Here is a 15,668-nt window from a genome sequence, read left to right on the forward strand (position 1 = left end):
TGCCGTAATAATCACAACAAAGTAAAGTAACAAGTTATACTGTATACAGAAAGTTGAAGAAGAAAATTATGTTATAATCAAGCAACACTGGCCTGCGTAACACGCACGACAGCAAAAAGACAGGGACCTCATCACTGAATAGGCATATGAAGAAGGCCTGTCTGCATGGTAGGAAAGATGAGAGCTTAAATGTGAAGTTTGACAATGCTGCAAGCCATCTATAGCTGGTGGCATCCAATCTTGCGAGTATGTATGTCAATGGGTTACTGTCGGTGAAAACAGTGAACTGGATCGCGAGACTTTGGGTGAGATCCAAAATGGCAGCGCACTGAACACTGACGCTTGTAAACAGAAATACAAAACTTTATTTTTCTTCTACTAAAAACAACCACTACCTCTCTACAACTCTCATCAAAAACCGGATTATATTCTCCACCTTTTCCAACGGCAACCTCTTCATTCTGGACGTTATGTCATCTGAACCCAGCAAGAAACGCACTCGTGACTACTCAACAGAGACTGAACCAGAATCACCTACCACTTGCACTACTTCTACATCCATCGAGGTCAGTTTACTACAATCCATAAACAACAAACTTGCAATACTGGAACATCTGCACGCAGATATTAAGGACTTAAAAGCCAGCCTCGAATTTTCCCAATCACAGATCGACACACTCGCATTAGAAAACCGTGAACTCAAAGGAAATATCACAAACTTATCCGACCATGTTAATCAACTCACCAGCGAAAATCGGATCATGAAAGAAACAATCCTAGACCTCCAGTGCCGCAGCATCGCGCGATAACCTCATTTTTTTTCGAATTCCCCTGCCAACTTCTAAAGATACACCCGACGACCCAGAGAAAGCAGTTAAAGAATTCTTGCAGTCATCTCTCAAACTACCGCCAGAAACAGTTGACAAGATTACCTTCCACCGTGTACACCGTCTCACTTCCAAAGACAATAAAAAACCTCCTCCAATTATCGCCAAGTTCGAACACTTCAAACACAAAGAACTCATCAAAAGCAAAGGGAAAGAACTGAAAGGCACTTCATTCGGACTAAACGACCAATTCCCACAAGTAATACAGGAAAGAAGAAGAGCCCTTTTGCCCATAATGAAACAACTCAGGCAAGAGGGCAAACGAGCAGCACTGTCAGTCGATAAACTGTATGTCAATGGAACTCTGTATCGCAACCCCAATATCACCACCTGGCTATAGCACATCATACCTCATGACAACATTCATCTTGATTATAACATTGTCACCCTCAACTCTCTCTAACCCACTGCCTACTGATGCTTGGATCACCTCTCTCTTCTCTCTTCTTATGTTTCATTCCTTTTGCTCCCCCTACCCACCCATTCTCTTTTGCTCTCTCAATGTTTAATGTTATTCATGGTGTTTTGTCTATACATGTCTGCTTGTGTGTCCTGTTTGTTTTTGTTTATTATGTCTATAGGCTAAAGTCAAATTATGATCTGTATGTTTTCAATGCTAAACAGGAAATGTTCATGCTGTCACCACTCCAGAACCAAATTCCTACCTCTTTATGCTCTATATTCTTCTCAGCCCCTACTCTTTACATCTCATTCGCACACCACATTACATACCTATTCCTCCACCCCCCTTCCCCTCTCCTATCTAACTGACACCTGCACACACTCTCACACACACAATACCCACCTTATCAAACATTTTCATAACTGTACAATCACAACATGGTACCACTTACATTCCTGACCTGGAACATCCGTGGGATTGGATCTCAGGCAAAGAGGCTCAAAATCTTAAATCATTTGGATAGTTTAAAAGCTGACATATGTCTCCTACAAGAAACTCATCTCTCAGAATTAGACTACACCCGCATCAAATCAAGACAATTCAATCACATTTTCTCATCTCATTATAATACAAAACAAAGGGGAGTTTGCATTCTGATTAACAAAAGAATCTCATTCATCCATAACGCCACCATCACAGACCCAGAAGGACGTTTTGTCATCATAAACATCTCGATTCACAATACCCCTGTAACAATTGTTAATGTTTATGGCCCTAATACAGACAACCCAGTTTTCTTTCAGAACCTCTTCACCTCCATCTCAACTCTATCTGGCTGTCCCATCATAATTGCAGGCGACTTTAATACAGTGTTAGACCCCACATTTGACAGATCTGATCACTCTAAAAGCAAACGAATCTGGCAATCCACAAAACAATAAAACAGTTCATGAGCGATTCTGGTCTTGGCGATTGTTGGCGGCTTCAGCACCCAGACTCCAAATGCTACTCTTTTTTCTCTCCGGTCCACCACTCCTATTCCCGTATTGATTATTTTCTAACCAGCAACTCTATAATGAAAAATATCTCTGATTCCACTATTCATCCCATAGTCATTAGCGATCATGCCCCAGTTACAATTAAATGGAACATAACGAACCAACAGCGACCAATTAGCAAATGGCGTTTTAATACATCCCTCTTACAAGACCCAAATTTCATCAGTTTTGTTGGGAGAGTGGGCATTCTTTCTAGAAATGAACGGCTCCCCTGAATCATCTCCTTCCCTTCTGTGGGAAACAGGAAAAGCAGTACTCAGAGGAAGAATCATCTCATATTCAGTATACAAAAAAAAGAAGGAAAAAGAACAGGAAGTAGAACTCAACAATAAAATTAAACAGTTAGAAGAAACCAATGCAAGCAACCCAACTGAAGAAACACAGGCAAAACTTAGGAAACATAAATTCAAACTCAATGAAATACTCAATAAACACACTCAATTTATGATTCACCGTCTAAGGCAGGAAAACTTCCACCATAGCAATAAATCAGGTAAATACTTAGCAAATCAAATCCAACGTAACAAAGAAAAATCAACAATCCCGGTCATAAAGAACTCAGCAGGGAAGCTAACTAGCTCACCTGAAGAAATAAATCATGTTTTTTACCAGTTTTACAATAAACTATATTCTTCAGAAATGAACCCCAACCAGGAATTCATAGACTCTTTCCTAAACAGCATCGAATTACCACAACTCAATGAGACCGAAATAAAAAATCTAGAATCACCTATAACTCAACAAGAACTGTTTGATGCCCTGAAACAGATGCCCGATAATAAAGCACCAGGTCCGGATGGCTTTCCTGCTGAGTTCTACAAACAATTTTGGACCATCTTAGCTCCACTTTTCATCAGAATGATTAATGAATCAAAACAGAAAGGACGTCTTCCAACTAGTTCCACCACAGCCTCAATTTCACTGCTCCTCAAGCCCAATAAGGACCCAACATTGCCATCCAGCTACCGACCAATTTCTCTCCTCAATGTGGACAATAAGATAATCAAAAAATGCTAGCACACAGATTAGCAGAGGTCACCCCATCCATTATCCACCCAGACCAAACAGGCTTCATTAAAGGTAGAATTTCATCCACCAACACCCGCAGACTGTTAAATATAATGTATCACTCTACAAATTTTCAAGATAATACCATTATAGCAACTCTGGGCCGCAGAAAAAGCTTTTGATAGGGTGAACTGGAATTTCCTGTTTTCCACATTAGGGAGGTTTGGCTTCGGGGAGTCGTTCATTAACTGAATTAAACTTCTATATACCTCTCCCTTCAGCCACAGTAATCACCAATGGACTAACATCACAAAGTTTCACTCTTCACGGGGAACTAGACAGGGGTGCCCACTCTCCCCTCACTATTTACAATCTTCATTGAACCCTAGCAGCTGCCATCCGTCAGAACCCCCTCATCAAAGGTGTCCAGACTCCATATATGCATCACAAAATCAGCCTTTATGCTGACGACATTCTTCTCTTTCTTCAAGACCCCCCACAACATCAGTAGAAGAAACCATCAAACTCATTGACACATTCTCTAAAATTTCTGAATACTCAATCAATTGGAATAAATCTGCAGTTCTCCCATTACATCCCAACAGCTGGGATGTGACAGCCAACTCTTCACCTATCCCCTCTGCACTAACTATATCACTTACTTAGGGATAAAAGTCTCCCCCAGGCTGTCAGACTTATTTAGCCTAAATTATTCCCCTCTACTCACTTCAATAGATGATGACCTTCAACGCTGGAAGAACCTCCCATTATCCATCATGGGCAGAATCTCAGTAATCAAAATGACAATACTGCCCAAAATAAACTATCTATTCTCTATGATTCCAACCCAGCCCACCACCCTCTGGTTTAAGTCTCTCGATTCATTAATCACTAAATTCTACTGGAAAGATAAGACCCCAAGGATCAAACTCGCCACTCTCCAAAACCAAAAGCAATGGGAGGACTAGAGGCCCCACACTTCCAGCACTATGCCCTGGCCAACCAGCTCCACTTCATCCACAAATGGCTACACCCCACCCCTCAGACAACACCTGGTTAGACCTAGAACAAACAATCTGTAAAGAAATTAAAATCTCAGATCTCCCTTTCTGCAGTCAGTCGGTCCAAAAACATCCATCCTTCAAAGCCCCAACAATTTCAGCTACTCTGACAGCCTGGTGGAGATTCTACCACATCACTGATTCACCTATAGCACCATCAATTCGCACCCGATTTGGAATAACCCAGATTTCACCGTCAATAAAAAAACACTTAACTTTCACACATGGATGGGAAGGGCATCACTCACCTTCAACACATTCTTCAAGACAATAATCTGGCCTCATTTTTCCTGTTTGGTCCAGAAGCACGGCATCGAGTAAACACTTCTTACAATACCTGCAAATTAAATAATCTATCCTAGGAAAATTAACATCCAGACAGCTAACCTTGACATTCCCCACCAATCTCAAAGCTGCTTAATATTCCCTCTCCCAAAAAATACTCTCCCAAATTTACAAAATTATATCTCGTTCAGAAAAAACAATTGGCCTGCCATATCACAAATGGGAATCAGACTTATCAATTACTCCGGTGCCGACTTCTGGACCAAAATGTGCAAAAACATCTACCTCATGACAAAGAATAGTAATCTACAACTAATACAATACAAGGTTCTTCACAGATTCCACTTCACTGCACATAAATTGGCTAAAATGGGGTTTGGCTCCGGATCTTTGCACTCACTGCACACAAAATAACCCAGATACATACATTCATGCGGTTTGGCATTGCACTTCAATCAACCACTTCTGGGTGAGTGTCACAAAATCTCTCTCTTCCATCTTTGGCTGTCACATCCCAGCATCCCCTTCCTTATGCATACTTGGTGATACATCCACAGTCAATTTAAGCAACTCCTGCAATAAAACACTGCTGGTAGCTGACTATCGCCAAGAAAACAATCCTCATGAACTGGAAATCTAAGAAAAAGCTCACATCACTCATTGGAAAAACTTGTTAACAGACTATATATCATTAGAAAACCTATCAACTACAAACTTAATCAATACTCAGGATACAACCTCTCCTTGGTACCCCTTTATCACCTACTTACAGTCCTGACCCTCTTTGCCTGAGTTCCATCTCCACACGATCATAACACACTTCATCAACAGATACACATATCATCGAACACTAGGCAGGAGGGTAGCTGGAACTATTATTGTTGTTATTATTATTATTATTATTATTATTATTATTAGTAGTAGTAGTAGTAGTAATATAAATAGCATCCCCTTCTTTCCCTCCCCTTTTATTTACATTCTCTGATAACTTTACTAATTTCACTCTTTCTCTCTGCCTCTCCCATCGTTATTCTGCGGGGCCCCATTGGATGGCTTGGGAGACTCGGTCCCATGGTCGCTGTGTGGTTTTGGCATTGGTTGGGTCCTGTGGGTTATCTATTGGCCCTGGGCCCCGGTGTGCACACCCTCCTCATGCGGCTCATGCACCGCCTTGTCCTGGAAGCACACAGCACGCTTTACTCTCTTTTAATCGCACTACATGTTAGGTGACATACATAAACAAAAACTACAAAACAGGCTAGGGTAAGAGTGGAGTGCAGGTAGATGCCTCATCAGGTGTCTATCTGCATGCCTCACTTATTTTAATGCACACATTGAGGAGGCATACATCTTACACAGGGTAAGTGTGGTGTGCATGGGGAAATCCTGACAGATATTCACCATGCATGCCCACTTCTTTAATGCTACACTCTAGATAGACCCCTCAACCTAGCCATTCACATACTGTACATATTTAGGTCAAGAGTGGCGTGTTGGGTGAAGGTCTGGGGGCGAGGTGTGGTTGGTCGTGGTAGTGGGGGATGTGTGCATATGCTGGGGCCTGGGGCGATGGGTGGCACACAGGTCCTCCCCTCTGTCAGCTTCGTCGCAGTATAACTGCAGGGGCTGGGTGGAACTAATGGCCATTAATGGGTGCCCAGGTTGGCAATCAGTCAGGCAATCAACCAGGCAATCAGTTATTCCTATTATTATACTTATCATTAATAGAATAATTACAACTCCTCTCCTCTGAAACCCTCCCTCTCTATGTTCCAGCTTCTCTCCTCCTGGCCCAACAGCAAGCCAGCCTTATACATATCGCGACACACACACACACACATACATCCTCACATACTCACTACCCCTCACCCCCATCCCCACCCCCATCCCAACACCACCTCATTCACACTCGTAGAGAGCTACCATCCCATCCCCCTTCTTTTCATTCCGGTCATCAATTTCATCCCTGATAATCATATCTGTAATCATCCTGGACATAAATCATCCTTAGCCTTTCTGTTATTAATGTTATGTTGTGTTATGTTTGTGGAAGCCAAGTCAATGTGATGTCTTGTTAAGTTACAGTATGTGTTTATGTAATGTACGTCTGTTTGTCGTATGTAGTATTCATGTGCATGTCGTAGTGTTGCATTTTCTGTAATGTCAATGATGTTTGCAAATAAAAAAAAAAAAAAAGAAAGAAAACAGTGAACTGGGTTCCATAAACATAGTCATGGAATTTCTCTGTCACAGTCCATTAGAGGGCAAGACATTCTAACTTGTGAGCTGAATAGCGTGATTCACTTCTTGACAGTCCTCTCCTGGCAAAAGCTATGGCTTTCAATTTCCCTTCCTGTTCCCGATACAATGCAGCTCCAAGGCCGGAGATACTGGCATCGGTGTGTAAGACATATGGTAGCTTGGGGTCTGCAAAGCCAAGAACTGTGGCTGAGGTGAGTTTTGAGATGATGGTATCAAATGCTTCTTGGCAGGCTTGTGTCCAGCGGGAGCCAAATGGTTCCTTCGAGTTAAAGTAACCTGTTCCATTTGGTGGATGCCCAACTGCCTCTGTTTTTGGTGGATGCCCAGCTGCCTCGTTTTTCGGTGGATACCCAACTGCCTCGGTTTTCGGTGGATTCCCAACTGCCTCGGTTTTTGGTGGATTACCAACTGCCTCAGTTTTTGGTGGATTACCAACTGCCTCTATTTTCGGTGGATGCCCAACTGCCTCGGTTTTTTTAGTGGATTCCCAACTGCCTCAGTTTTTGGTGGATGCCCAACTGCTGAATTCCTTTGGGGTTTCCCTCTGGTTCTTGACCCCTTGTGGACTGGTGGATATCCACGGGTCAATTCGTTAAGTGGGCTGACTATTGCTGAGTAATCTTTTATGAATCTGCAATAGTAACCTGAAAAGCCTAAAAATGAACGCAATTCTTTTAGATTTTTGGGAATTCGATTTTTGGGAAGTTTTTAATGCGCTAATCTAGCTCTGAATCAGGCTGTTAAGGTGGTGCTGGAAGTGAGGAAGCTGAGTTTGCAGGCTTTTAGAGGTTAACCCTTTATGCACTGGACTGCACTGAGCTGGAATCTATAAGTAGTTAGAGAGTAAGTATCCCTCCTATCTGTGCAAATTAGTATAAGCTGGGTTGATATTGATGGGCTATAAAAAGGTTTTTCATTACCAAGGTGTCACACAAAAAACATTTAATGATGGGTAAAATAAAAGAGCTGTCCCAAGACCATTGCAACCTTATTGTTGCAAAACATATCAATGGAACTGGTTACAGATGCATTTCAAAACTTCAGAATCATCCAGTATGCAGTATTGGAGTCATTATCTGCAAGTGGAAGGAACATCACTGCATCATCAACCAGCCATGCACAGGATCTCCTCGCAATATTTCTGACCAGGAAGTCAGAAGGATAGTCAGAAGAGTAGCCCCAGAGCCATGGACCACTCGGAGAAAGCTCCAGAAAGACATCAGGTACAATTGTTACAGAGAAAATCATAGGTAATGCACTCCACCGCCATGGCCTCTATGCACGGTCACCCCGCATGACTCTATTACTAAAAAAAAACATGTCGAAGCACCTTGAAAGTTTGCTACACAACATTTGGACAAGCCTATGAAATATTGAGAGAATGTATTCTGGTCAGGCGAGAGCAAAATTGAACTTTTTGGTGGGGCTGTTTTTCAACTCATGGTACTGGCAGACGTCATACGTCATGTTCCGGCCCGCGCCCGGCCCAATTCCGGCCCGCGACCTAATGTCAAAATAATAATGTAATTCGGCCCTCGAGGGTATTTATAATTGCGACAAACAACAACACTGGTTAAAATAGACAATAGATCCAAGTACGGTGAGAAATCCCATTTGTACTCTCCTCCACTAGTTGCTAGACATCCAGAGCTTCGATTCAAGCCCAAATTCGCTGCACAAAGTTTTCAGGAAATACTTGTATTACACGCGAGAAACACGAAGACGTGCATTTGTTTGTAATGACGCGGAAGCGATGCAGGCCATAATTTTGCACAAATTGAAGCAGAAATAGGCTGACACCAAATGTTGATCATAGCCTACCCTAGGCTATGTTATTCACCTATTCTGATTCTGAAGGAGAATATCTGCCTTTTGGAGATTATGAGGAGAACTAACCGTGCGCCTTTTGGAGATTATGAGTAGAATGACGGTGTCCACTAAGCATACCAGGCTTATTTCGACCCTCTGGCCAACATAGCTGGAGGTGGAAGTGGTAATCATGATGATAGCGTCCGTAATGGACGTGGTACAGACAGCAGGGGTAGTAAAAATAGGGCTCTGAAGAACTACAAAGTCACCCACGATAGGAACTGATTTGACCAGGCTACTTTATTGTAGGCCTATAGAAACGGTTTGTGGTTATAGGCTAGTAATAGTTTACTATTGTTGGTTTACATCTTAGGCCTACTGTTTTCCTGTTAATTTGTTATATGGGTAATATGACAAAAAAGAAAGTAAACCTGCTCAAATATGTTCAACATCCAGTATTTACTGAAAGGTGCATAATTTGAGGTGCTTGCCATCCAGTGGCAAATTAGATGGGTAAATTTACCCCCTTCATAAACTTTTGTTTATACTCAAAGATTTTTATATTTACAGTAGGACTTTATCTCTGACCACTTTCAAACCTTTTGAAATTTTGATGTCAAAATCCAATGGTGTTGTTTTCTTAACCCTGGTGCCTAAAGTTTGTCATGCAGGTTTAAATAAGTTATGAGAGGAAAATATTTTTATTTGGTGTGAAACACACACAAACCTGTTTTTATGCTTTTTGTTTGTTTTTATAATTTGTATTAATATTTATTTTATCATTATTTTATTTGTAAGCTAAGGTTGCTAGCACAGGTGTCTAAAAAGAGATAAAAAGACTTGCACTTTCTGTTTGCAGTTTTGTGTAGTATTTGAAAAAAAAAAAAACATTGCATTTTCAGAAATAGCCATTCTTTTTTTGTATTATTCTTTAACACTGATGTGGCCCTCCAATCAGATGACGTTGGCAGAAGTGGCCCCCAGCTCATTTGAGTTTGAGACCCCTGGTTTAATGGATGTTGATAGTTTAAAAGTAGATAGTTTAAAAGCTGAATGTAGATAGAAATGTAGAATGTAGATAGAGAATGTAGATAGAAATGTAGACATTTCACCCATTTGCATGAAAGGCAGGGTATGGGATTCTCTTTTTTGGCCATTTTTGCTAAATCACTTGAAATCCTATTCCTAACCCACATACAGCCACTGAGTTGGAAGCACTGAAATGGAAATGAAACAAGTCAATCATCTGTGGAACGGGCACAGGGATAAATGAGGGAATGATGCATGACCATTCAAAAACAAAGATTTTTACATCATTTAAAGCAGGAACTGCAACACTGAAATCTGTATTTATCCCGTCTCAGGGATAAATGAGGGAATGATGCATGACCATTCAAAAACATGACTGGGTTTCTAATGATACAAATCTTAAAGGTGGGATATGGTATTCGCAAAACGGCAGCAGATTTTGAAAATACACAACTCAAATGGTCCTACCCTCTTTCCTCCACACTGGCCCTGACTCCACCCATTCAAAGAACCAAGAGAGAGAAATTGTTGGCTATGTTATAAAAAACTTAAAAAGGAGCATAACACTATAGTAGCTTGTATTGCCCCCGAGTGTAATGGTAAGCGACTTTGTTTTACTAGTAAACAAAATTGCTTTGAGATTTGACATTCTGCAGAAGGGGATGCGTTTCGTGATGATGTTCAACCTTGATGTTCCATAAGATCATCTCTCAATGCAAATCAAACCAGCTTTTAGGCTAACTGAAATAAAACCATGCCAATCTCTAGGTATGGCGAAAGGTATGTGATGATGTGGGGCTATTTTAATTCCAAAGGCCAAGATAACTTTATCAGGATGCATAGTATCCTGGATCCATGAAATAACTGTCTGCCTCTGTGGGAATTTAACATAGGAGTGTACTTACTTATGCCCCTTGTATTTGTTTACATTTATGTATTTACGATACATTATTCATTCACAAAGAAAACTGTGTAATTATGACCGCTGTGTAGCAAAGCGGCGGTCATAAAGGTTTAGTCAGATTTTTTGTTTTTTTTTCTTTCGCAGAGGCAATTTTCCGTCAAGGATTCCCGGGACACTGAAAGACCGGGGTACACGAAACTTGGTGGGCATGTAGCCCCACAAGGATAGCATGAAACCATTGTTTTTCGTTTTGATCTGTAGCCCCCCTGCTGGACTGGACCCCCCGAAAGGAGGGTAGGGTGGACACAGTTTTCTGTGAATATCTCGGGTTTAGGAGGACCACCTTTTTTTTGTATGTTGATCTTAAGGGGCCATGTCAACCGATTCCATAACCACTCATTTCATGTATAGCGGCACCTAGTTAAAAATGAAAAAGTAAAAATGAGGTGTTGTAATCACAGGTATCTGTGACCTGACATGGTCAAAACTGCACAAAATTGGAAGTGTAGGATCATTATGACACCCTCTGAATGCACGCCAAGTTTCATGGAATTCCGTTCATGGGGGGCCATACAATAACTTCATTTATGTTACTGTACACCATATGGCCTGTAGGTGGCCGGACACAGTTTTCTGTGAATATATCGAGAACCATAGGGCCTAGGTGGACCACCTTTTTTTGTATGTTGGTCTTAAGGGGCCATGTCAACCCATCCCATTACCACTCATTTCACGTATAGCGCCACCTAGTTAAAAATTAAAAAGCAAAAACTAAGGTGTTTTCATCACAATATCTCTGGTTGACATGGTCAAAACTGCACGGAATTGAAAGTGTAGGATCATTATGACACCCTCTGAATGCATGCCAAGTTTCGTTTCGTTCATGGGGGGCCATACAATAAATTAATTCATGTGTACATTAGTGACTGTACACCAATAAAGTTTTCTGTGAATATCTTGAGAACCGTAGGGCCTAGGATGACTTTTTTGCGTATGTTTGCCTCCAAGGGTCATGTTAATCCATAACATAAACAGATATTCACACACACACATACATTTACAGTAATTATACGTATGACACATACACACATAGTAGACATATGTACGCATGCATGCACATGCACACATACAAACACATGCATGCACACACAGACACACACACACATACACATAAAAACACATAAAACATAAACACACAATGCACACATGCACACAATTCAAGAATTTCTCAGAATTATGAACAGGCAAGATGGGGGTGGGGTTTTATAAAATGTATTTTACATGTGAAATCTATGAACTAATCATGTTTGTCTAGCAGATAGCAGTGAGAATTGAGTGTGCATAATGCAATTCAGTGAGAATCATATATGCCTTTCACCTTTTGTTCAGCAGCCAGACCAGCATATACCCTGACTTTGCTGAATTCACTCAACACACATGTATTTCTTGTGCTAAATGTTTGTCTATGATTCCCTCCAGATTGATTTTTAAATTAAATTTATGACATCTGCATATTTTGGCAGATTAGGCTACTGTCCATGAGTGCATCTGTCTCAAAACGAAAATGCAACCGTGTCTTATTTATCAACCAACAACCGAACGACTAATTAAGCACGCACGCAATAAAACACGCACCACCATTCTATCCAGTGTAAGCCACCATCATTCATATGGAGACATATCAGTGACAGATTAAAACAATCAATTGATGTACCCTATTTAGGTGTGTTGACATTTTTGCATGCACACTTCCCTATGAGAAACTTTCATAGTAGGCTATTGGCAAGAATTCGAAACTACTTTCACCCCTGCTTTTACATGCAAATGTATGTGGTTTAGAAGTTTGCCGTGTCTCAAAGTCCTATAATGTGGTGTTCATATGTGATAATAAACAATGCGAGTCAATATTGAGTAAGGATTCACTTTAGACTACACAAATAATGATCCCTAAATATTTTGGATAGGCTGTATTAGGCTATTAAGTGCGCAAGATGTATCCGACGAAAATGACTATAATTGAAGACATGGAACGTAGGAAACTTATGGATAGCTGGGATTTTTGCAGCGTGTGAATTTTCAGCTTGTTAAACCTACACTTGCAGGCTGACCAAAATGAAGCCAATGTAAATTTAACTTACCGATAGAAACGCACACCCATCAGGTGTATTGTGGTTCTAGCAACCAGGAATTCAGTCTGCAACTGCTGTCACTATCAGAAACTTTTCTATTCAGTTGACGCTATCAAGGCTATTTAAAGTAAAGAGGACAGACAGGGTTGGTCAATATTTGGCTATTGCCTCAAATGGCAGCCTAAGCATTTCAATCAAATGCATAGCCTAATCATGTCAATGTTGCAGGAAAGCAAATTAATAGTCATAGAAATGTATTTTGTTTTAAATAACGGGGAGACATAGGTTATATGATTGTCATGGACTACAGGTACAAACTACAGCCTGTGCGTTTTAAAATACTCACTCACAACACAGTGAGTAGGCTAATAATTGGATTTAGGTCATTGCTACACATCTGCTTAAATGCATCGTCATAGTCAGTTACCTAAGCACCCACAAATAATGCAAACATTAGTAGGCTTATATGACAACATTTACTTTTTTTTTTTTTATTTACCACAACACCTAATATAATACAGCCTACAACATGAGCTGTCATCTACCAATCAGCATGTAAAAACTGGTGCCGGAAGTGGTCGCCATGGAATGCCATGTTTTAAAAAAACAAATGCCATGCTAATTGGCTGAAGTTAACATTTCAAATCCTGACCCCCTGGATGAAGCAACTCTGAAGCAAACTGAATTTCCTTAACTAAAATATTGTGGGCGGGGTAAATGTGTGTTTCCAGGCTAGCAATATAATGAACTGAGATTTTGCTGTAATTTGTGTTGTTATTTTTTTTTTTCATTTACGGTGTTACAATTAAATCATGAAATAAAAGTTTGTTGACGAATAATTTTCATCAAAGTTTTCATTGACAAAATCAACAAATTTCATCATGTTTATTGCACACAATGCCAATTGCTTGTATTGACACTTGTAGATTTTGTACTCTACAGCCATAGAGACCAAGCAGGCAAAAAAGTGAGTACACTTGTTTACATGTCAGAAAAACACCGGTTTACATGTCAGAAAAACGTATATATTTTCATATGGTTTGGCCTTTCATTTACACAAGGTTTTATACCTGAAAACAATCATTTCTGAAAAGTCCGGCCAAAGTGGAGATTTGGGAAAACTCTGGTTTCATGTTTGCATATAAACAGGGGAAACAGCATTTTTGCATTGTGACATGTTGTTCCCTCGTATGTTTAAAATCTCTGATTGGCCATCGGTTTGCTCGAGGCGTTCGGAACACCCTTCTCCAGCTGGTTTTAGCATCCATGTGAACGACATTATTTTTAAAAACAAAGGAGGGGAAAATATCAGTTTTTCAGAATACCCTGCTACGTGGTGTTACTGCCTTACTGCCAGAACTACATATTAGTTGGTGTATGATTGTAATGGGCTGCTTGGACCAAAAATGGCCAATTTTGTCCTAGTTCAGCACTGCTAGTCGTTGAGGAATTGTGTATTGACCCAATCTTGATATTGGATTCCTAAAAGATTTCCTTCACAAAAAGTGAAACTACTGTACACTGTGTCGTGCTTAAAGGAAAATTCCGGTATTTAGCACTTTGAGTCCCTTTTCTGGTTTGTTTTGGATGAACTAGAGTGGTGGACACCAAAATTTTGACGATTGGTCCTGTCTCGACCTTTCTGACTCGTTTTGAATCGCCTTTGACTGCTCAGGGTGGCTGCCAACAGGCATACTGTAGTAGTATAAGTATATATACTATAGGCTACTCAAACATGTCCTAAAACAACCCTTAACGTTCGTTTTCAAAACTGTGCAACTCACCGAGTGGTTAGTGGTGTTCGTTGATGTTCCAAAACAAGTAGCGTAGCGAAATACAGTTTCTGTCGTGTTTTATTTGGCATTTTGTAAAATCCCATTGATTTCTGTTGGAAGACTCATTGCACGTTGATATTACTGCGCCACCGTCTATGCTTCAGGTTCAATTATTGAGCGGAAGTTTATACATGGTTGTGAGGTGTCTGAATAAATAGTTCCACAATAGGCCTAGCAAATAAGGCTGGAAATCATAGCCTACATTGCGCCGATATATTTGCTTTTGATAGTCAACGAACTCCACGAACCACTCGGTGAGTTGCACAGTTTTGAAAACTAACGTTAAGGGTTGTTTTAGGACATGTTTGAGTAGCCTACTACACTACTAGCCTGTTGGCAGCCACCCTGAGCAGTCAAAGGCGATTCAAAACGAGTCAGAAAAGTCGAGACAGGACCAATCGTCAAAATTTCGGTGTCCACCACTCTAGTTAATCCAAAACAAACCAGAAGGGCCTTAAAGTGCTAAAAAACAGAATTTTCCTTTAAGCTATTTATGTTAATACACTATGAACTACCTGCAGTGATCGTCTTTGGTCTCCCTTCACCAGACTACTCCACAAGATGTTGTCTGCTTGCAATCGGGCCATATCTATTCTGATTATGAAGCCTATAATTTGCTGGTCTGACTCTTTATTAAAGAGACTGTCTTCTCTGAACCTGTAGAGTCTCTTACATAGGAAAGGACAGTTTTGAATGCAGTCATGTTAACCAATAGATTACATACTGTATATTTTGGTAAATTGGCTATTATTCCATTGATAGAATACTTCTTGACTTTAAGCGCTTACCTGACACGAGTCTATTCCACCCTGCAGGTAACCAGCGCAGAACATGCTGTCATCCACTTTTTTGCCATAGACTGATTTGTCAGAGCAACGGTCTTGTGATATCAGGAGTACCTCAGCATCCATCAGTTGGCTGGAGCCAAATTCTGCTGCAGAGTAACAGTTGATAGAAATAACACTTGACAATCCAAGGAATGCATATATGACAAAACT

General features: G+C 40.5%; 1 protein-coding gene across 1 annotated transcript in view; it reads right to left on the reverse strand.

The window, feature by feature from the left end:
* The window catches only part of LOC125311489 (hyaluronan-binding protein 2-like), a 106,130-nt gene that overhangs the window by 11,889 nt on the left and 78,573 nt on the right, over positions 1-15,668 (reverse strand). The window contains exon 12 of the mRNA XM_048269592.1: positions 15,459-15,604. Coding sequence (XP_048125549.1) covers positions 15,459-15,604 — 146 coding nt within the window. The remainder of the gene's footprint in view (positions 1-15,458; positions 15,605-15,668) is intronic.

The sequence above is a fragment of the Alosa alosa genome, chromosome 18, assembly GCF_017589495.1.
Source record: "Alosa alosa isolate M-15738 ecotype Scorff River chromosome 18, AALO_Geno_1.1, whole genome shotgun sequence".
In the NCBI taxonomy this organism is placed as follows: Eukaryota; Metazoa; Chordata; class Actinopteri; order Clupeiformes; family Clupeidae; genus Alosa; species Alosa alosa.